The 23,036-nt window shown below is 41.9% G+C and overlaps 1 protein-coding gene across 7 annotated transcripts in view; it reads left to right on the plus strand.

The window, feature by feature from the left end:
- Window positions 1–21,372, plus strand: part of NCOA7 (nuclear receptor coactivator 7) — a 167,039-nt gene extending 145,667 nt beyond the window's left edge. For 6 of the 7 annotated variants that reach the window (XM_083176688.1, XM_083176687.1, XM_083176685.1 and 3 more), the window contains 5 exons: window positions 5,067–5,204; window positions 8,784–8,936; window positions 10,793–10,888; window positions 13,929–14,002; window positions 14,911–21,372. In XM_083176688.1, the coding sequence (XP_083032814.1) occupies window positions 5,067–5,204; window positions 8,784–8,936; window positions 10,793–10,888; window positions 13,929–14,002; window positions 14,911–15,046 (597 nt within the window). In that variant the 3' untranslated portion in view covers window positions 15,047–21,372. Of the gene's footprint in view, window positions 1–1,806; window positions 3,252–5,066; window positions 5,205–8,783; window positions 8,937–10,792; window positions 10,889–13,928; window positions 14,003–14,910 lie in introns of those variants that run through there. The other variant, XM_083176690.1, reaches the window with a different exon arrangement.
- The last annotated feature ends 1,664 nt before the right edge of the window (window positions 21,373–23,036 follow it).

Here is a 23,036-nt window from a genome sequence, read left to right on the forward strand (position 1 = left end):
TACACAGTGTGTCAATAATAATAAAAATTAGTGTTTGAAGATCACAGTAGATCAAGGGTATTATGTGTGGAGAAAATTAAATGAAGTAGTTTCATCATAGGATATAGAAGTTCCCGTTACCCAAAGGCGCCATTTGGGCTCCAGGAATAGCAGGTGTATACGTATGCGTCCACAGTAAAATACCACACTAGAGTGTAGCCAAATATCAACCTTGTGACTAACGTAGTTTGGCTTGGCAATATAGTACCCATTAAGAAGGATCAGTATACTATATGTGACGTTATATAGTCAAATGTCTGGTCTAGCAGGAGAAATAGAAAATTAACATAACCCATCCAAAAACCCAAAGCAAACCAGCCCTATAACCCCCCACCCTGTACAACCCACCCCCAACTAGGCGTACCTGGATCCCTGTAAACGACCCCCCAACTAACTAAACTAAAGCAAAATCCCAAAAACCCAAAACAAACCTCCCCATAACCCCCCACCCTGTATGACCTACCCCCAACCTAGGTATACCCGGATCCCATTAACATAACCCCTACCCTCCTAACTATGCTTCTAAAAATATCCCCCCCCATCCATCCCACCCATCTAATAAAAAGGATATTGACCGAATGACTAGCAGGGGCAAAGAAAATACTGTAGGATACTTTTTTGAATATAGAGGCAACTTAAGTAAACTAAACTAAGCATACACACCCCCCATGCCCCCAGCAGTGAAAGACATAGAAATGTAATCGAATATAAGCTTACGTCCCTAAAAAAAAACTGAGGAGGATATCATCTGGCAAATATTAAAAAATTACGAAATATGTATTAAACAGCAAGAGATATCTCAGGTTATAATGTGGTGTGTATTATCAATCTGGCCATTTTTCAAAACCAGGGGAAGAGAGGTCCATAGGGTCTGGGTCTTTGTCAGCAGAAACTGGAAAAGTAGGATATGTTCCACCAAAGGAGTACAAGCAATTCCAGAATGGTGTCGGATACAGTTTAGGAGAGTGGGACGGTCCCAGGCAGGCATCCATAGGGTCCGGGTCTTCGTCAGCGGCAGGTGGAAAAGTAGGATAAGTTCCACAATAGGAGTACAAGCAATGCCAAGATGATGTCTGATACATTATAGGAGAGTGGGACGATCCAGGGTGGACATCAGCGAATATAGAGCAGTGAAGCAGAGCTGTAGGCAAATTTTCAATTATTGAGCCAGGATCTTGTGGTTGCATATCACGGATTTCTAGAGAAGTAGAAGTCATATAAGATGCGCTGTCACAACGCGTGGATATAGTGACTTCTGGTGCTTCAGCAGGTGCTGCATTATTGTAGGGAGTAGAGACCATAGCCTGCTGCAAAGTATTGAGTTGGTTGATAAGCCTATCTGTAGAAGAGGCAATAGCTTGCAGGATCCGACACAGCGCCATCTCCATTTCGACCAAATAGTTAATTGGAGGACAAAAAGTCTGCACCAAGGTCTCAAACAGGGCAGCACACACCACACAGTAGGCAGTAGAAGTGTAATCTACAATAAAGTTGACCCTTAGCTGTAGAAAGGCGACGGTCAGCACGTCGTCAGGATTATGAAGGGCAACAACTTAAGGGGAAATCAGTGTCACTGGTAACACATTAGCGTAGTACAGTCCAGATGGTGTGAGACTTACAGGTTCCAGCAGGTATAGAGTGGGAGCGGTCTCAAAGGAGACCGCTCCCACTCTCTCCCGCTTATCCTCCGGAGAGTCACCGCCGCCCCCACCCGCCTTTTCACCCAGCCAGCGGCAGCAGCGCAGTCGGGCACCGGAGCAGCACACCAAAGGCTCCCACGTGTAGTCGCAGCTGCCGGAGGATCCAAGATGGCGCCGACACCTGAAGTAGATGCGCGAGGCACAGCAGGCCGCACCGATCGGAGTCTCCACAAGCCGTCGAGGAGAGCTGCGGGGAGCACAGATGGCAGAGAAGCGTCTATGGAGACAGTGGGGGCATGCATACACCGTCCGCAGGTCCCGGGGCAGGATATTTAAGTAGGATGTTCACGGAGCTCACGCTCCCCGTGCCCGCTCTCAGTGCCGGCCAAGCCATGCCCCACGCTCCAATATTTTGCTGCGCACCTTTGGTGCGCACTTTCCCTGTTTTGACCGTGGTGGGAGGGCAGTCACCAATTCCCTTTCAAAATGTCTAGTTACGACATTGGTGCTGTGAAAGGTGGAGAAGATTGTGCTACTGTGTGGTGTAATTTGGAATGGGGGTACTATTGTGTGTCCATGCCCGTTGCTTGCGAGACCACGCGTCCTTTGGTTTTGCGTTGTCCCTTTATAATGTATGCAAATTTGATAGTTTGCAGGAGGGCACCAAACACCCTAGCACCGGCCCTGTTTTATTACGTTTCATTCTTAAATGGAGCCCTAGTAAAGGTGAGGTTGCTGGCTTTTGTGGGGTGTCAGGAACTGGGTAGAGGACATCCCTACCAGCATGACTCTGCTGGACTTTGTCAGATAGGCTGCTGGTATTTAACATTACTTCCCGATCTGAAATACTGTGATACTAAACAACATATTCTGCTGGTTATTTGTATGTGTAATAAATGCCCAAGGGGCCCTTGTAATAATGCTGCTTATAGCAGCTGCAGAACCTCTACAGTAGTATGATGCCTACAATTCTGAGTATAAGTAGTATTTAGTGAGTCTATAAAATCCGGACATTCTTTTTTTATTAAAACTTGTGACTGTGGGCTACTTAATGCTGAAGTTTTAAGCTGTAAAAATAAGCATCTATTTGCATTGCTGGTGTAGAAACTTACCCTTTTGATGTTTTAGAGGTAGCACCTGAGTTATAGCAGACACCAATTTATGGTATGTGAGATAATTTAATTAATAAATTATATAGAATGTCTTCTTTATTATGCAAAACCTATTAATCCAATTTGATAATTGTTCCACTGTAACTGAAATGCTGTATAAATATAGGTGTATTCTGTGGGCACGGGTCACAGACAAGTTGTTTCTTGCTCGAAAGTCCTCCTCCCATCCAGGAAATCGAAAGTTAATTGTGTAGCTAGAAAGTGAAACCCTTTTATGGTTTCGACTGGTATGTGCAGATTAGAAACCACACGCTTCCCGGGTGGCATATAAAGGACCAGCATGACCGCCGAGGTCTTTCTCCTGTTCTAAACCTCTACCATGAGGACTCCTAATAATAATAATCTGCTAAATATCAAAGTCCTCTACATTGCAAGTGGGGATCAGGAGCCTTATGTACAGGTAGATTCTTCTGTTGCATACAGTTTTGTCATGGATGTATTTATTTTTATTTTTTATGTTCGTTAATTTTTTAAATTGCCTTTTCATGACATGTGTAGATTAATACTGTTAGCATATTATTTCCAATTTCCAATTAAATGTATTTATGTAATGTTTGTTTTTGCAGAAGGTTTTATTGCCCTTAGTGAAAGTGTACCCGTTGTGTGATGGAGAGTTGTAATTGCAACTTATTTGGTATCGCTTTTACTCTGTTAACAATGCCAACATAAACTTACAATTTATAAACAAAGAGATGGCAAATTAACCATTTACTGAGATGACACTTAGTCACTTAGTATTTTGCATTCTGTAAGCAGGATCTGGACAAATATTTGTTGGAGGTTGCACTGAAGTTCAGGCTTTTTATTCCAGAGAGCAGTAGCGCACGCAGGGGGGGTTTCTGAGTACCCAGAAACCCCCCCAGGAGTCTAAGGGCCCTCAGCTGAAAGCTGAGGGTCCCCTTTTTCCATGGATACAAGAATTGTAAAAATCGGCCCTTGGGAACCAGAGATATCTGACTTCAAAGCAGTGGTCCCCATCCAAGCATGTTAATTGTTATTCCCAGTCAGATATTTCAGGTTCTGGCTGACTTAGCGTTTTTCTGAGGGTATATTCCAAAAGCTGGGACCCTCCCCCTTTGAAGGGCCCTAGTAGCTTGTCTCTACTGTTCCCAGAACCAGAGATATCCGCCTTCCAGCAGCTGGTTACTGCCCCAGCTCCACACACCTGGTATGTAGTTTTATATACTCGTTGGCAGATTGCTCTGCCTCCTGAACTCTGATCCCCTAGTCCCCAATACCATTTGGTAGGTTGGATTCTCTAGTTTTTAATTCCATTCAAATTTAAGAAATCTATTTCCAGGAACTGGAGATATCTGCAGTCAAGCAAGCTGTCTTCGCACCAGAAAATTATGAATAATAAGCCCACTCCACTACACAACCCTCCTCTGCGTATTAAACATCCTCTACCACCCTGGAAGTTATGCATCAGGGCCCCTTTATTCAGCCCAATGCCCCCTTCTCCCACCCCATCTCCCACCATCTGTGCAGTAAAGGGGTAATTAGTGGAAATTACTGAGCCCTACATGCTGAGCGGTTTATATAACACCCCCTACCACCCGCGGGACATCAAAGCTTACCCCACCCCTACCGCTGGAGGATCGGTAGGGGCCCCAATACATTGCTATGCCTAGGGGTCTACACTGCTGTTGACGCCCCTGTATGTATGTACTGTATGTATATATATATATATATATATATATTTTTATTATTTATATACATTTGGTCTATCTATAATACTTTAACTGACACGGTATATACTGGGTCACCTAAGTGTCCATCTCCGTGCTTTGCTCCGCCCCTCTGGAAACCCCCTTCTGAAAATCCTGCGTTTGCCACTGGAGAGGTTTGCTTAATACTAACAACCTCTATCCATGATCAACAATCTGTCCAACTAATATAATGATGATTCATTTGCAGATATTTGAAATGTAGCTGTTTTGATATATTGCTGGGTATACTACAAAGTGAAATAACTTGATTTGCGATATCGGTGGGCAATGAGGTTTGCATGGTTACTATGAAGTATTCTGCTGGGGGTTTGTTTTGTCAGCTATAAAAATACCTTTTGGACCCTTAGGAGCAGGGAATAGAAAATGGCAAGATATATGGCTATAAATGACTTGTGACTAAGGTTTTGTAGAACATTTAGAGTAGTTTCTGTATATACTATTGCTGTTTTCCCTGATAAATCTCTACAAGTGTCTTGGTTTCATAGATAATCACAGTAGAAGAGGCAAAGCGTCGGAAAAGTACCTGCAGTTACGATGATGATGAGGAGGAGGAAGTGCTTGAGGATTTTCTGCCTGATTTAAAGCAGAAGAGCAGTCTTCTAGATGACATGCATATTGAGAAGGTAGAAACCATTTGAAGCCTTTTGTATGTTATATATATATTTTTTTTAAATGTTACATTTCAAATATTTTTTTTAGGTCATTTATCTTTTCTATTGTGTAAGTAAAAGATAATAATATATAACAAAATGGGGGGGAGGGGGTGGGTGAGATTGTTTTTACAGAATCATCCACATCTGTCCAACCCAAAAACAGATCTATAGAACATTACACTTTGTATAGGTTCTATATATTTTTATGACATAACAGTAAATTATGTGACAACTTTTTGCAACTAGAAGATACCAGTAGCTATTTTATGAAAATTGTGTCATGCTGTCTTACTGAGATGTAACATTGGTATTCGTGCTTTCCAACCAAACAGAACATTAGGATTAGTGCTTAGTGGGCGGGGTCATAAATCAATGGGGCCAACCGGGGAATCCCCGGTTACCCGGCAGGCCAGTACGAGCCTGTTTGCAGGAATAAATGAAGGATTTGGATTGCCTTATATAGTGGCACAATGTTCAACTCTGAGGCAATAAATGGATAACAGATTACAAATGAAAATTAAAATTTTTCACATTAATGTAAAAAGTTGCTGCGTTCATCAGTCAATGTATAAGAATGAGATTCTGCCTCCGCACAGACAGGCGGCTGACTTCTGTAGCAACCGCAATAAATCTAGTGATCAGCTGTATAACCATCAACAGGAATAATAATTATTGGGACATAAAAGATAGAAAATACCCCAGAAGACTCCGGGACATGGAGCCCCTTCAAGGAGTAAATCCAGTGTCCAATAAGAATGAAACCTTCCAATTTGATATGGAATAAGTAATGTGCGCAGATGTGAGACTTCCAGCATTGAATATAAAGGATATACCGTAAATGAGCAGGTTCTTTTATTATTCCACACCTTTTTCTTTTGTTCAAGCATGAACACAAGGAGTAGCATACTGTACAGCTTTTTATAGATTTGGCTTTGGTAAATATTGCAGAACACTTCCTCTTTTGGTGGTTTTGGTTTTCTTACACGAACCTTAGCAATAGTTAAAGACTAGTATTGTGCTTTCAGTGTAGTATATAAACAGTAATTTATGTATCACATGTAACTAATTTGGTTTTATACCTCGTCTATCAGAGATGACTAATAATTAACTTGTAACTTTGAATTAGACACCTGTTGTTCAATTGGAGGCAGATGCATCACATCTCCTACGATTGTGTCATGAAGGGAGATCCCCAGGAACAGATGCACCGTGTCTCTGGGTTGGTTTGTTTTCTAAATGTCTTAAGGAGCCGATACATCAGCAATCAGTTGGGGGAAATTCCCCATTTTGCCGATTATGGTTGAATAATCGGCAGGATCTAACCTGTTTATTTGCTGGTCCTGATCCAAAAATCAATCTTGGATTTTTAACATATATTTTGCTGATCCCCCTCCAAAAAAGGCTGGCAAGTTATACAAGCAAGGTACAAAATCTTTCACTAAAATAAAAGAATTGCATTTTGTTTGTAGTCCTTTTTTAAAAAAAAAAAAAAAAAGAAAGAAAAACAAGCAGACTCTCAGGAATTTGTTGCGAATGGGGATGGGGATTGTTCACACATCAAGGTTTCACCAAACGAGGATGCCAGGTGACTCGTAGTGGATCATCTGGCATTTTCGTTTTTTTGAAACCTTTATATGTGAACAAGCCCAATCGCCATTCATCCTTTTCAACTAATAGTGTTCTCTGAGGGACTGTGGTGGTCCTCAATTGGAGGCGAGGCAGAAGGAGCTTGATTTGCGCCTTGGGATTTTTTTTTCCTTTTGCAGACTCTCAGGAAATCCTTAACAGCCTGCATCTTGCAGGCCATTACATTTTTCCCTAAGTTCGGCTAAAAGCAAGTATTGGCAGGGGTTGGGGTTTGGTTATCTTCTAAAGGTTAAGAGTTTTGGCTCCATACAAGCCAGTTTTGTTTTACATTTAGAAAAAAAGGGGGGAGGGTAGCAGCGCAGGTTGGAATAAATATATTTGATTAAAATAACATAAAAATAATGCAGATTGGACTGATTGTACAGTTAAAAAGAAATACAATTTATTATATGATAAGACCAAAATGGGCTGATAAAACACAGGGGGTATGTCCTGGGGGGGTAAATAACAAATGGAGGACTGTCCGTTCCTATTACGCCTGGAAGTAAAGTCATATGGTGCAAAGTTGCAGTAAACAAAATTGGGTTACCGTCCACCTGTAGACACGTTGTAGGGGTGTGATGAATCTCTCCCTGGGACTCAAGGCCCGAGTCGAGATGTGGGCCGAGTCACCGTCCAGAGTAGGGGAGACACCCGAGATGGAAACTCCCAAAGATGGTACTGGGGTCTTTCGAGATCAGGTTTGATGTCCACGGTTAGGTATATCCCAAATGGAGTCCACGGCTGGTCTGGAACAGTCCAATAAAAAGTGAGGGGGGGGGTTGAAATACACCTGACGCGTTTCACCGTCTAAAACCGTTGAGACGGTGAAACTCGTGAGGTGTATTTCAACCCCCCCCTCACTTTTTATTGGACTGTTCCAGACCAGCCGTGGACTCCATTTGGGATATACCTAACCGTGGACATCAAACCTGATCTCGAAAGACCCCAGTACCATCTTTGGGAGTTTCCATCTCGGGTGTCTCCCCTACTCTGGACGGTGACTCGGCCCACATCTCGACTCGGGCCTTGAGTCCCAGGGAGAGATTCATCACACCCCTACAACGTGTCTACAGGTGGACGGTAACCCAATTTTGTTTACTGCAACTTTGCACCATATGACTTTACTTCCAGGCGTAATAGGAACGGACAGTCCTCCATTTGTTATTTACCCCCCCAGGACATACCCCCTGTGTTTTATCAGCCCATTTTGGTCTTATCATATAATAAATTGTATTTCTTTTTAACTGTACAATCAGTCCAATCTGCATTATTTTTATGTTATTTTAATCAAATATATTTATTCCAACCAGCGCTGCTACCCTCCCCACTTTTTTTCTATTTATCTAGTTCAGGCTTGACAACCCCGACATAAACCAGCAGCTGCTAGTGACTCAACACAGGTCACAGCGCCACCCACCCTGCACCTCTCCCTTGTGGAGAAGTACAACACCTTTCTCTTGTTTTACATTTAATGGACGTATAAATTAGTCATTCCTGGACAATTGCTTGGGTTCAATTTTACTTTTTTTATAGCCCTCACAGTATTATTTAAAAAAAAAAAAAAAACTGTAACACTTTAACACATTGCTATCATTTTCATCGAATGTATTATGAAAAAAAAAATGCATCCTAGTACTCTGCAACACAATTACATGTGAGCTGGAATTGTAGTAAACACTGCTCATTGTTTATATAGAACTTATCTTGCTTTTGGGAGCTTTTGTTTTTCATATGAATTTGTTTTCTAAATTAAGAGCCTGATATAATGCCACAAATAAGGCAAACTTAGTTTTCATAGTTTAGTTTAAGTACAAGATATCTTAAAGAATGGGACCTTGTGATGCCATGGGCCTTTCCCCTGTCTATTCTTACGGCTGTATTGTAGTCTCAGTCCTCGTATGATTTTTTTCTTTTACTCAGCTGGCACATCGCCTTCCTGCTAGGGTGCAAGGATATCCTTGGCATCTGGTTTACAGTACAAGACACCATGGAACCAGCCTGAAGACCTTGTACAGAAACCTAGCTTCTCTGGACAGCCCAGTACTTCTGGTTATCAAAGACATGGACAGCCAGGTATGAATGCACACTACTCACAATACACTGTTGTAAAACTGTGACTGGGTGGTACTAGAGCTGTGATTGACTTATACATATTGAACCTTTTTCTATTTTTCTTCATTAAGTAATTGTATAATAATATGCTATATGCCGGTGATGGAGAATCTTTGCATTCCAGCTGTTGTTGAACTACACATCCGTGCATGCCCTGCAACCGTTTTAGCATGGCCAAATAGCAAAAGGGTTGCAAAGCATGCTGGGATGTTTAGTTGAACAGCTGGAGTACCAAGGTTCTCCATCACTGCTATATGCGATCATCTTTTTACATCTGTTCTTCCTATTAAATATGTTTACACTTTAAAAGGGCAGACTGGATGGGCCAAATGGTTCTTGTCTGTTGCCACATTTTAGGTTTCTATTCCTTGCTGGAAATGTATGATGTGGGTGCAGTGTCTTCTATGTTTTCTGCATGGGATGCTGCACCCTATTCCATTATGGAGAGCTCTTTCCAATTGCAACTCAAAATGCTGCAAATGTATAATGAGACGCCTCAAACCTCAATTTATAGCATCTCCAAAAGACCAAATCTAAGCATTGGTTGGACAGCATTTTGTCAATTGAGGATCAATATCCTTAAAGCAGAAAGTATTGTTTTCCCCATCAGTGTTTTGGGAGTGGAATGTTTGTGTTGCACAATAAATTGGAATGCACATCCTGCATATGGCACAACGCACCCTCTCCCTGTTGCTGCTTGCCCTCACATTTGTTTTAACCGTCAAACTTTCCATCACAATTTGAGAAGAAACATGTGTTTATTCGAGACTACAGTTCTGGGGAAACCTATTAAGCTGCACATATTATTTCCCAACATTTAATGTGTCCTGCACAGACCGTAGTTGAGCATCATAAAATGTATGGCCTTCAGCAGTGTAAAAGTATTTCCTCTGACATTGTATTAGTCCAACCCATACTACCAGTACCATTGTAGGAAAAGACTTGTCATATGTTACAATTACTACCATCTTTTATTTATTTATTAACAGTTTCTTAAACCCATGCAAGTATGGGGAGAATATACAAACTCCGCACAGTTAGTCATGGTGGGAATTGAACTCATGACCTCAGTGCTGTGAGGCAGTAATGCTAACCATTACACCATCCGTGCTGTCTTTTCTAAAATTTCCTGGGACTCAATTATATATATTGCTGGTCAAGTGATTTAGAAAAGAGGAAAAGATTATCTTTGTTGGCGCAACAAAGTGACAATCTTTTCCTCTTTTCTATTGCTATCTTTATTGTCTTTGGCAGCACCCCTGGCACCTAGAACAAAATACCACTCATTACAGCAAATGGGGATTTTCTCTGAGTACAAGAAGTACTAACCTGTGCAGAAGCCTCCCCAATTCCCCCCTTTCCTTGACAAATTGGTCAAGCGATTTACAAGCTGTCTAAAGGTGCCCATACATTTTACAATTATTGTGTACAATATGGCATCTCAGTTTTGCGATGAGATCTAGTACAAAAAGTATGTGCATCACATACTTTTTGTACTAGATCTCATCTCATCGCAAAACAGAGATGTGATGTGTTGCGATATTGTATACAATAATTGTAACGTGTATGGGCACCTTTTATACCTGAGTGTATGCACTTGCCGATGACCATCCCCTTCGCCGCATGGATACTCTCATTGTGTAGTCAAGTGTGTACCCAGTGTGCTCCTGCCACTGCTTATGTGTTAGCTCGGGGTAAAGTTGTAAGTTCTCCTATTAATAATGGAAATCTAATATGTACATGACGGCCTTGTTTCAATTTCTTGAAAGTGAAGGTTTCTTATGGACTCAGGAATTTTTATTTTTTTTGTTAAACAGGTATTTGGGACATATGCAACGCATCCCTTTAAAATGAGCGACCATTACTATGGCACAGGGGAAACGTTCCTCTTCACGTTCAATCCTGACTTTAAGGTAAATCTTCAAATGCGTCTGGTTTGAATACTATAATGAATGCATGTGTGTCTGAGACGTGTCCTTGCTTTCATGTCCCATCATGGACTACAGGGGACCAACAGGCACTGGGCAGGTGGTGCTGTGGGCTTCTATGAGTGCTACGTGTCTTGAGGCTGAATAGATAAAGTAGAGCTTCAGGTTTTGTAGTAGCACTGTATAGGTCGACATGAGGAAGGTCGACTGGTCATAAGGTCTACATGGGTTTTTCACTGTTTTTTGAGCTGACACGTGCCGACAGGCGGTATTTCATGACCTACCATCCACTAGGGCGTGGAGGAGGTTATTAAAGCTGTGTCGAGCGAAGCGAGCCACCGTGCCCGAAGCATTGCGAGCGAAGCGAGGGTCCGATTCTCATTGCAAACTGTGTCCATGTCGACTGTGTTGACATTCGGGTAAAAAAAAACAGTGAAAAACCCATGTCGACCTTATAACCAGTCGACCTTCCTCATGTCTACCTTTATGCAAATTCGACCTTAAGTCATGTCGACCTTGGCCCATGTCGACCTTAAGTCAGGTCGACCTTCCTGCCAGTCGACCTAGTGGGGTCGACCTAATGACTGTAGACCTAAGTGTGGTCTGACAGATGTACAGATTCCTTCGCTTTTAATGGAATTAAAAACTAGAGAATCCCACCTACCAAATGGTATTGGGGACAAGGGGATCAGAGTTCAGGAGGCAGAGCAATCTGCCAACGAGTATATAAAACTGCATACCAGATGTGTGGAGCTGGAGCAGTATCCAGCTGCTGGAAGGCTGATATCTCTGGTTCTGGGCACAGTAGAGACAAGCTACTAGTCAATCAAAGTCCGAGCTTTTGGAATATACCCTCAGAAAACTCTAAGTCAGACAGAACCTGAAATATCTGACTGGGAAGAGCAATTAACAGGCTTGGATGGGGACCACTGCTTTGAAGTCAGATATCTCTGGTTCCCCAGGGCCGATTTTTTTAAAAATTCTTGTACCCATGGAAAGAGGGGACCCTCAGATTTCAGTGTAGGACCCTTAGTCTCCTGGAGGGGGGGGGGGGTTCTGCGTGCTCAGAAACCCCCCTGCTTGCACCACTGGAGCAGATGTAACTTGTGAAAAGAGAATTCGATTGGGGTGAGTTATTTTGATTTTGTGCAGAGTAAATACTGGTGTCTGCTTTATTATTACACTGCCATTTAGATCTCACTTTTAAATAAAACCCCACCCAAATCTCTCTCTCTCTCTCTGCATGTTACATCTGCTCCCTGCAGTGCACATGGTTTTATCCATTTGAGAAGGAATTTGCCTTTGCAAATGAACCAGAATAAGAGCCTATATCTAATTAAGCCCCTGGACCTGATCATTGCAATATAATGTTACATAATATGAACTGGGGCACTGTAATGTGGCACTATAGTGTGGCATAATATGGACTGTGGGCACACTATGCCAGAATGTGAATTGAGGTTACTGTGTAGCATAATGTGTTCTGGCAGCCTTACTGTGTGACATAATGTGAACTAGGACACCACTTTGGGTCATAGAATAAACTAGGGCACTACTGTGGGGCTATATACAACAGACAGTGGCACTGGATTCAGTTCTCAAATTTAGTGATGTGGTTCTCTTGGTTAGTTGCAGTGTTGGATTCAGTCATATGCAAATTGAAAATAGAAAAACAAATGTAAGGAGATTGTTCAATCATAATGCACATGTAGGTTTGGATCCAGAAATACACAAGGGGCATACCCCACTCACACTGGGAGAGGGAAGGACATGTGCATAAGGGTATCTTTAAGGGTCACCACGTTGGTATTGGTGATTACCAAATCCCAATCTTAATATTTTCTGTGATTTTCGTACTGTGCTCACACAGCAACTTGCCGTGATCCTCTCATAAAGATGTCTTTGTGCGTTCTCCCTTATTACAAATTGTCAGTGGTGGTCCTTAAGCCAGAATGATTGGGATGTAAGAAAATGAATAAAATAAATGTGAGGGTACTGGTGTATATGAATTAATGCAACCAGGGTTTCACTATATAAGGAGGCATACCCTACTCACAAAGACAGGGGTAGTAACGTGTCTATAAAGGTATCTTTGGTTTCCTAGGGATCACCTCGAGAATATGCCCAAAGGTATAATACCGCGGTTCAATAATGGTGCGTAACATGAAATAAGACACTTCTATGGTTCAGAAAATGAACTACGGCATGATTATGAGGCATAAAATTAAAACTACTCTGGAGAGGTCTATCTAGAAGCATTGGCACAGGGGCCACTTCAAACTTGCTACAGGGCCTACAAAGTTCTGGCTATGTCCCAGGAAACATTCCTAGTCTATCTGATGGCAGCTTGTTGTCAGATTGTGAAGCTCAAACTCCTTTTCACCTTATATATAATATTCATTGGTCTGTCTGTCTGATTATGCAGTGGGGCACCCCTGCACTGATTGTGATGAAACAAACAAGAGGTGGTTCATTTGGATTCAAGCCAGGTTTTAGAGTTGTAACGTTCGATACCAGAAGACCTACTAAAGGATTGAGGTCCTGGTCAGACCTCCCTTTTGTGTCAAAATTCTGTCTGACTTACACCCCGAGCCTGTTCTGGACCTTCCGCTGTCAGTTCAGTGCTTGGATAATCGGGTTACATTTGCAAACCTTGAGCGCTGTTGAACTGTTGGAATATTTTTTAGTCTGTTATACTGCAGGTTGTGGTATACTGTAACAGACTAAAGACATTGGTGTCAGCTGCTAAGGCTTCTTGCACAAGTAGTATATTGTTTTTCTGTTATCTTGCATTCTGTGTAACTTGGCCAAGACAATCCTGGAATCATGATACTTGTGCATAGGGACACCTAGTGGGCTCAGCCTGAAAATACATTTTATATACTGCGTTCAGATCTAAATTATGAATAGTTTCCTGATGAAACATTACTGAACCATTGCTAATGACTATTTTTTGACCAGTATTTATATACAGTTAATGTTGCAGGAGTTATCTTGTCCTCTGTATAACCTATTTCTATTGCAGGCATTCAAATGGAGTGGAGAGAATTCTTATTTCATTATTGGCGATATCACTTCTTTGGAGGTTGGTGGTGGAGGGTTAGTATTCATTGATTCTTCCTGGGTGTCTTAAAGCCACCATACACTATGCAATTTGGGCTCTTTTCCTAGGATCACAGTGATCAATCGCAGAAAAAGAGCCTAAACACCAGGTCCAATATGATGCGTGGTTCCATGCATCACACCGGAGCCTGCGAGTTGCCCCCCCCCTGCAGAAACAATCTGATGGATTGATTCTGCAGATAGGCTGGCTTGGCTGGGATCATAAGCGATATAACGCATGCAAAAGGACGGGATGTGATCCTGCTGCCTGGGAAGGTCCCAGACGGCTCAAGGGAGGATTGCCGGCAACCTCTCAGAGGGGAAGTACGGGGTCCTTTATTTATACAATATTTGCAATTCGAAACACATTCATTTATTAATAAAATAACTTTTATTATGTAAATTACACTAATATGTGTTGTACAGTTAAAATAAAAAACTAGAACAAACATGGTATGACATCCTTCCTACTTTGGGCGTCTATGTACTAAGCCTTGGAAAGAGATAAAGTGAACATAAGTAGACCACACCAACCAATCAACTCCTAACTGCCATTCTACAGGCTGTGTTTGAAAAATGACATTTGCTTGCTTGTACTTTATATCCAACCACTCTACAGTACCTCTCTTAGTACATAGACCCTTTCATTCTTAAGGTACATTTTCTTATCATTTGTGCACCTTATACATGATGTCCTCAGTTTTAATGGGCGCTGGGAAGAATCTGATCTCCAGAATGTTAGCTGCAGTATGTTAAGCGGTCAGTGTCCTGATGTATTGGGAGGTTGAATCTTCAACCCTAAAATTGGGCCAGAATTAAAGGCGTTTTTTTTATTAGTACTTAACCATTGAAATAAATGTACATGCTTTTTTCAGTTTATTAATTATATTGTTCTGTGCTTTCAGAGGTCAATTTGGCTTGTGGCTTGACTCAGACTTGTATCATGGACGCAGTAACTCCTGTAGTACATTTAATAATGACATCCTATCTAAGAAAGAAGATTTTGTCATCCAGGACTTAGAAGTGTGGACCTTCCAATAAAGGGATGGCGTATTATATGGAAAGACATCTTTCACATTAGGTCAGGGAGAGGACAACTGACAGCGCATTGTTAACAGAAACAAGCGTTCAACTTTCTATTCCTGAACATAGACAATTATGCTCTTCATGATTGCACTGAAGAATCCATGTTTTTCCTAGAATGCAAAGCTGTTCTGAACAAACCTGACTGCTTCAAGCCGTTAATTCAGGACTGGAAACAAATGTGGTCAAAGGTCATTATTGAAGCCTTGTGAGAAATGTTCATGTCTCAGAACTGAGCCTACGTGACCAGAGGTAGATAAATCATTCAATAGGATTCCTAAAAAGTAACTTGGTGAGAGTCTGCCTATGTTCTTTATGGGAGAATTTTGAAGCTGTAGGTCAACATAATTTTCCATTGAGGAAGAGCAATGCTAAAAATGTTTGAACTTATTGAACAACGTTGGTGACCTGCATTTTCTACACCTCCTTTCATAGCACTTTTTTCAAGGATTCTAGGTATAAAATACATATGCACCGATATTTAAACTCCCCCACCAACCTTTTCTCCTTTAAGATTAGTTTTATGGAACAGGAAATGTGAGGTGAGGCCTGAGAGCGGAATGAGACGGCCTAGGAGATCTCTATGTCATGTCTACTTCCATTCCACTAAGAGCTCGAGCTTGTTTTATATGTATATCTTTTGATGGCCAAGAGAATGTTGACTTATTGACCAAAAAAAAAAATTGAGGAGAGCCGCGATACTGGGCAGTTGATATTATTGTTCCAAGGAAGAGTATTGCACGGAGGAACGCAGGCCGTTTCTAAAAGCTGCTTTATTTTATTTTATTTTTGTAATTTTAAATTGTTTTTTTTCTAAAAATGTTTGTTTTTGCCTTACGTTCCAAAGTATAATTTTAAATTACATTTTCTCTGAACGTATTTTACGTTGTACTTTATATGCTAGTTAGCGTAATGTGACTTTCATCTAATTATCTAAACTGATGGTAAAATCCTTGTAATAAAGTGATGATCTGAAAAAACGGACTAATTACCAATGCACAAAATTATTTGAAATCCTTCTTTTGTGGTAGCAAATACATATAGTTAATCAGAAAGCAGGTGCCATGGCAATAAAAAGCATGCAGAAGAGGCTAAAACTCGCAATACACTGACTTATAGGAACGTTTTAAGCAGCAATCAATGGCAAATAAGTATATGCATGATTTACATACCATGGAGACGAGATTATATTAAGCCGTGGACAGTATATTTCTTCACATTACATGTCGGAACAACATAATTTTTAGAAATAAAACTAAATATACAAACTATTCATACCAATGAGTTTTTATGGAAAGTCTTTGAAATCCAACAACTTACAATATATTCATGCCTGTATTGATTATTGAAGTTTTCCTTCCGTAACTAAGGGGCAGACTTTACAAATGATAAATGGTCCTCTAGCCAATCTGCTCCCAACTGCCATTTTCCACTGCCTCCTAGCAAGTTCTGCACAGTGACTTCCCAGAGGTATAGACCGGATTTCATACATCGTTTGTGCTGTTGGGAATGTTAATGATCAAGTCACTAAATACGTGTGAGGGAAATGCATTTTGTGTGATGTGCTGTCCTGCATCACCACAAGGAACAGCTGCATACACATCATCATTATGGGAGTCGTGACACCATAAGTTTTCATAGCAAGAAAACATGCCATGTCTGCAACCAATGCAGCACATTGTATTGATGTCAGGGAATTGAATCCCAGCCATCCCCAATGATGACATGGGGTCAAGTTTTATATATAATAATACAATCTTAAATTGGCAGGTAACACGGTCCCTTAGGTCAAGCAAGGGATAGGTTTGGTATTTTGTCAGATTACTTCAATAAAGCACTGTGCAAAGGGCATTATTCGGAGTTGGAAATAAAATAAGTAAGAACATGTAACTGTGCACCTTGGTAAAACCATGCAGAATCATCAGAAATTGTGTGGCCTAGGACTGACAACCCTACCCCCCAGGTGGCAAAATAGACTGTGTTGTCTTCCCCATCTAATGGAGGCAAAATAGATCGTACCACTTGAGAAAAATCTCGAGCCACTTTGCCTCAGTTATCTTCAGGCTTGCCCCCTCTTTCTGTTTCTTCAGTTCCCCGCCAACCAGCCTCCACAGGCCAGAGACGCTTACCTTCTCCGGGGTCTTCGGGCTCTGTCTGTCCTTGCACGGTGGATGGCTCTTTGGTGTGACAGCAACATGGTGTGGGTCACAACATTACATGTGCCTTTTCTCAATGCAAGAACAAACTATTCTTTGTACCAAGCTTGTGTCAGTGGCTGCTAGTCCCCTTTCCCCACACTACAGTAATCCATCCATCTATACTGGGTAGGTGCCAGAAATGGGCCTCCATCTCTGTCCGGACCTGGGTACGGGACTTCAGTCCCCTCCTTCTCCTCCGATGTCCCAGTCTTGCCTGTAAAATATTTCAAGGCCCATCATATTGTGATGGGATCTCCAGTACACAGCCCTCTTTGGATCATTCCAAAGGTTTCTAAATGGGATTGAAGACTGGGCTATTCCTGTAATATGTGTGCTATCTCGGATAAAAGCCAACAGGTCTCATGCTAAAGTATATCGATTTGTATCTACCTTATTAGAGCACATGACCCATGCTTCACTTTAAGTATGGTGATCTTTGGATGATTAACTGCATTGTCATTTTGTCAAGAATAGAAAGAAATAGGGCAAAAAAAAAATCCATCTTGTCACATTAGACCATAACAATTTAGATGGGCTTAGATGTTCTCTTCTGGGGGAAATGGCTTCTGTCTTGTCAACCACCTCTATGCAGTATATGGAGATTGTTAATAACTGGTTGCTCCTTACATGTGACAACAGACCATGGGCGGTATTCAATGAGCCTGATTCGCCAGGTTTTTATGGCGATTTTGTGCTGTTTGGCGAATTTCTGTCAAAAACGGTGAATCACCCTATTCAATGACCACATGGCGAATACATTTCTAGGTTTTTTTCACCATGATTCACCGAGTAGCAATCGCTATCTTTTTATGGTGATGTGGAATGTGAACTTTTAAAATAAAGTGTTTTGTTTTTTACATTTGGTGTCAAAAAATCAGGAATTTTATTCTGAGGAGGGGCATGCTATTTTTATTCATGTGCTGTAAGCACATGAATATATATTTAATTTTAAAAATAATATTATTTTTTTTTATTTTTTTTTACACAGCATCCAGCAGGTGGCGCCAGAGCGGAGCCGCTCATTACATATTCATATATTCACTGCACGATCATTTTGATCGTGTGTAGTGAATATACGTGAGCCTGCTGGCACCGCCGGGGGGGCAGCCTGTGCTGCCTGGCACCCGGGGAGCACACCTAAGCCCCCACAAAGGTCTGGGCTAGGCAGAGAGACTACCATCTCTCTGCCTGGCTCCGTCCTGAGGCTCCCTGCGGCAATCGCCGCAGGAGCTCATATTCGCCTGTCAGGGGCAGCGAGCCCCTGACACGTTGAATACCGGAGCCCGCTGGCTCCGGAACGTGGCGAATGTGCAGCGAATCCTAAAAAGGATTCGCTGCACCTCGCAGGTATTCACATTGAATACCGCCCCATGACATATCTATTATTTGTGCCATGTGGCACGCTAGACCCAGGGGGCGGGTCCATAAGTAAGATAGCAAGACTCTCACGTGTGTAGTAGTCCTTATTTCATTTTATTTCACTGCCAGACTAGAACAGGTAGACCAATGCTTCCACTTATGTCCATTAGACTGCTTCTATGATCAGTCAAATTGTCCCAAAATCAGTGATAGAATTATGATCACACATTGAGGTGCGATCCGATTGTTGTATCTAGAGGGCACATTTGTAACCTGATGTTATCACAAGCACCTAGACAAGTTGATTATGAATTTCAGTTGCTAACATGGGTTTGGTGCACTGCTTTTGATCATGACTAGACCGATATTGAGGATGAACAGGAATCTGGAAGCCCAATTACTTGGATGGAAGGCAATTGAAGCGTTTGACATTGATTTCTTCTTTGCCTTGATAGATGCCTTGATGTACTGTTGGAACAAATGCTTAAACAAGTGTCCCAGTGCTATAGTGCAGCAGCAATCACATGGAAAAGCCCAGGATGGACATTTTCTCAGTGATTTGCATATGCGCAGTAGAGAAGTACCCACAAATATGGTGCTGGCTCCTGGAGACCTGCGCGTAAGCAATATGCATAAAGCCAGAGTCTTTAGTCTGTACAGAGACCCTCTCTTAACCCCTCCCTGATGGGTTTTTACTTGTCTTGTCAATTGCTTTGAGGCAAAGTCCGGATGTCCCTGCTGGACCACATTCTGTTTCTATTATTGCAGATCGTCTTCATATTGTTCACAATGTACGTGCAATGACTGGGAAGCTCTGTTACACAGTGCTCCTGATTGGTATCTTTCAACAATGAGTGACAGTACTTTTTTAGATGTTTTGAAATCTCCTATTGGACCATGTCTATGCCAGTATGATGCAGCTTGAGAACTAACAAAACTAAGGAAAACTACAACAAAAGCTTTTCTATTGCTGCCACGAGTATGCAAATTACCTTTTTTTTTATGAATTTTGTTTATTCTGCACTTTTTTACATCTTCATTATCAATGTATAGGTGCATTTATACAACCAGGGTATTAAAGGTTTATTTTTATTTTTCTGGAAACTTTATGTATTTGTATTTTCAATTGCATTTTGTTCCTGGAAAGTCATTATATGGGTTTTAAAGTCTAACATAACTTGATTTCAGCATAGTTCCTAAGAGAGGCGGGCAATAGAGAGAGATTACATTTTAAGCCAGAACAGTTTTTAGGCAAACATTCCCTTTCCAGACTAAATGTAATAAGGGAATATTACAATATATGTAGATAGTACGTTTGTCCAGGATTGTTACTTTTTTATGTTCTTTGCCATTCCAGCACACCATAATTCTTGTGCCACGGTATCAACAAGGTGTATTTTATATATAATTTAATACCACCCACTACTGGGTATGTGGTCATTAGGTCGACACTTAAAAAGGTCAACATGGTCAAAAGGTCATCTCAAGCAAAAGGTCGACATACATTTTTCATGATTTAAAAAAAAAAAAACTGACGTTAATAATTTACCATCCCAGTGGGCATAGAGAGAGAATAAAATAGTATTCCCAAAGAATGGCGAGCGTAGCGTTACACTTATATGATGTGCATGTCGACCTATGTCGACAGACACCAACAAAAAACGAAAAACCTCATGTTGTCCTTTTCCTATGTTGGCCTTTTGCATGTGCCGATGTTTTGACCAAGTAGACCGAATGCTTGTCTATCTTTTTCATGTGTCAACCCAATGATTATTGACCTAATGACCCATACCCCTCACTACCAGAGCCACCTGGGATTGTTACACATGATCAGTGGCGGTTTTACCCATGGGCTGCCAGACTGCGGCCCCCCTAGGTAAAATCGCCAATGTGCTTAGCCTTAGTGAAGCCTGATGCAGCCCGTGGCTTCAATGTGACTGGCAGCGACTTCCTATTGAAAGTCCGACCTGCCAGTCACCTGGATTGCCTGGCAGAGAGCTGGCTTCCTGTAGGTGGTAAGCAGCAGTGGCGATGGCTGCCTGCCTAATAGGTAGGTGCTATCACATGATGGCAAAATTCAAGCTGCAGGTTGGTTTTTCTTTTTTTTTTTCAAACCCCCATTTAGAACAATTTTGTATTTCTTATGAAGAAACAGCTTGTAAAGATTGAACACAAAGTATAAATTAACATGACCGTTTCTGTCTAATATTTTTTATTTAAATTAAAACCTTTGTTCAAAAACACTTGTGGTTCTGATACCATTTAAACATCTCTACACAATGTTCTTAAAAGCACTGATAATGTCTATAAAAATCATTAATCTTAAATATAAGGTATTTTAAATTGAACTTTTAAACAAACATTGTTTACTGTGGGCACATAGATAATAGCATTAATATTTCTGTGTTTATTCTTTGTACAGTCCGCACATGTGTTGCTGTTATGGCTATCTCGGAGCATGATTATCTCACATATTTCACCAGTTAAATGGCTACAAATATGCTTACATTCCCAACTGGGATAAAACCTAAAGGACTTTTCTTTTGTATGGTAATATTTGCAACTTGTATCTGCAAGGATGATGTTTTTACCTACATTTATAGATCCAGTAACCCTGATGTTTGTAACACCGCCAGCTCTGCTTCTTAGATGATCACTGGCACTGCAGAATGACTGATATGTAATGCAATGCTGCTATATTTTCAATAAAGGAATACACTATATGAATCTTATGGAGAGCTTTTCTTTATTCATCTAAACTTGACACTTACATTATCAAAATGAAGCTGTAATGATAAAATGAGGAATACAATGCAAACTGAATATCGAATAACAGAAGCATGTAAGAAAAAAAAAGATACAAAGTCATTAAATATATATGCACATGCGGTGGTAGAGAAATGAACATTAATACTCCCTGGGTATAAAGACCTAGCCAAAGCAATTACTGACAGGAAGTGGCTACATTATCAAAACCGCTTTTCAGGAAATAAAAGTAAGCCAGCATGTCTGGGATTGCCATGGCTGAGACTGCAGTGATGAGAGCAGAAATTCCTGTGTTCAGGTTTTGTAAGTCTGTGACCTGCTCATGACTTGTAAATACTGTTTCAGAACCATTCACACTACAAATGGATTGGCTCTGAAATGGGTAGGACACTGCTTTTAATGCTGCTTTCAGACCGCATAACTGGCTTTGACCCTGTATTTGAAAACGTTTCCAAAAACGGGTCTGCCAGGTTTAACCCCTTTCACACTGCATCTCTTAAACGGTATATTACCGTTTAAGTGCCGTTTTTTTTTACCTGGCAGACCCGTTTCTGGAAAAGCTTTTAAATACAGGGTCAAAGCCAGTGCAGGCAGCACACCACCCCCCCCCCCCTTGACAGCAAGCCGGGATCAGAGGCTGCTGAGGACAGCCCAGCCTGAGCCGCTCATCTCCTCAGCTCCCCGTCCATCCAGCCCCCCGCCGGAGCTGGGGGGCGGCGGCATGCTGGGCACAGTGAGAGTAATCTTAGCCCGATTCCCTGTGCTGCCCGGGGGGGTGTACCGCTTTTCACTATGCTCGGAGAGACGGGGCCCCCCGCTGCCCGCACTCCGCTGCTGCCCCGCTCCGGAACCTGCGGGCTGATGGTGAGTCAGGGCAGACAGCAGCCAGCACCCCAGCCAGAGCCGTCCGTCCCCACTCACCTCCTCGGCTCAGTAGCAGCAGCACCTTTCAGACCGCATACATTACCGTTTTGAAACGGTAAAAAAACGGCAATATACCGGTTAATATGTGCGGTCTGAAAGGGGCATTACACATTTCGAATTACTGGTATTCTAAAACCAGTAAATTCCAGTGGTGCATGTAGAAAAAACTTAATTGTGGTACGGTCCTGCGCACCGAAGGCGCGCCCCGAAAAATGGGCGTGGTCATATGACACTAGGGGGAGTGGCTACATGACAAAGCATTGGAACACGAACAGATAAACTACAGAGACATTGCGTGCCTAAGGCGCGTGGACAAAATTTACACAGTAATGCCTGTTACGCGTCACACACCCAATACATATTACCCATGCCATAATGCCCATTACACATTATGCCCATTGTGCCGCTGCCGCACAACTGATGATGTCCGTTACTAATATGCCCCCACAGTGCTAGGTATGCCCCTACAGTGCCACACATATGCCCCTACAGTGCCACACATATGCCCCCACAGTGCTAAGTATGCCCCCAGTGCCACACATATGCCCCCACAGTGCCACACATATGCCCCCACAGTGCCACACATATATGCCGCCACAGTGCTAGGTATGCCCCCACAGTGCCAGATAGTGTAGTTACATTAATTTACATCCATCCAGGCCCCCCCTCAAGACTTCTGTGACTGAGCAGCAGCTGCAGCC

The sequence above is a fragment of the Crinia signifera genome, chromosome 3 (genome assembly GCF_055691185.1).
Source record: "Crinia signifera chromosome 3, ASM5569118v1, whole genome shotgun sequence".
NCBI lineage: Eukaryota > Metazoa > Chordata > Amphibia > Anura > Myobatrachidae > Crinia > Crinia signifera.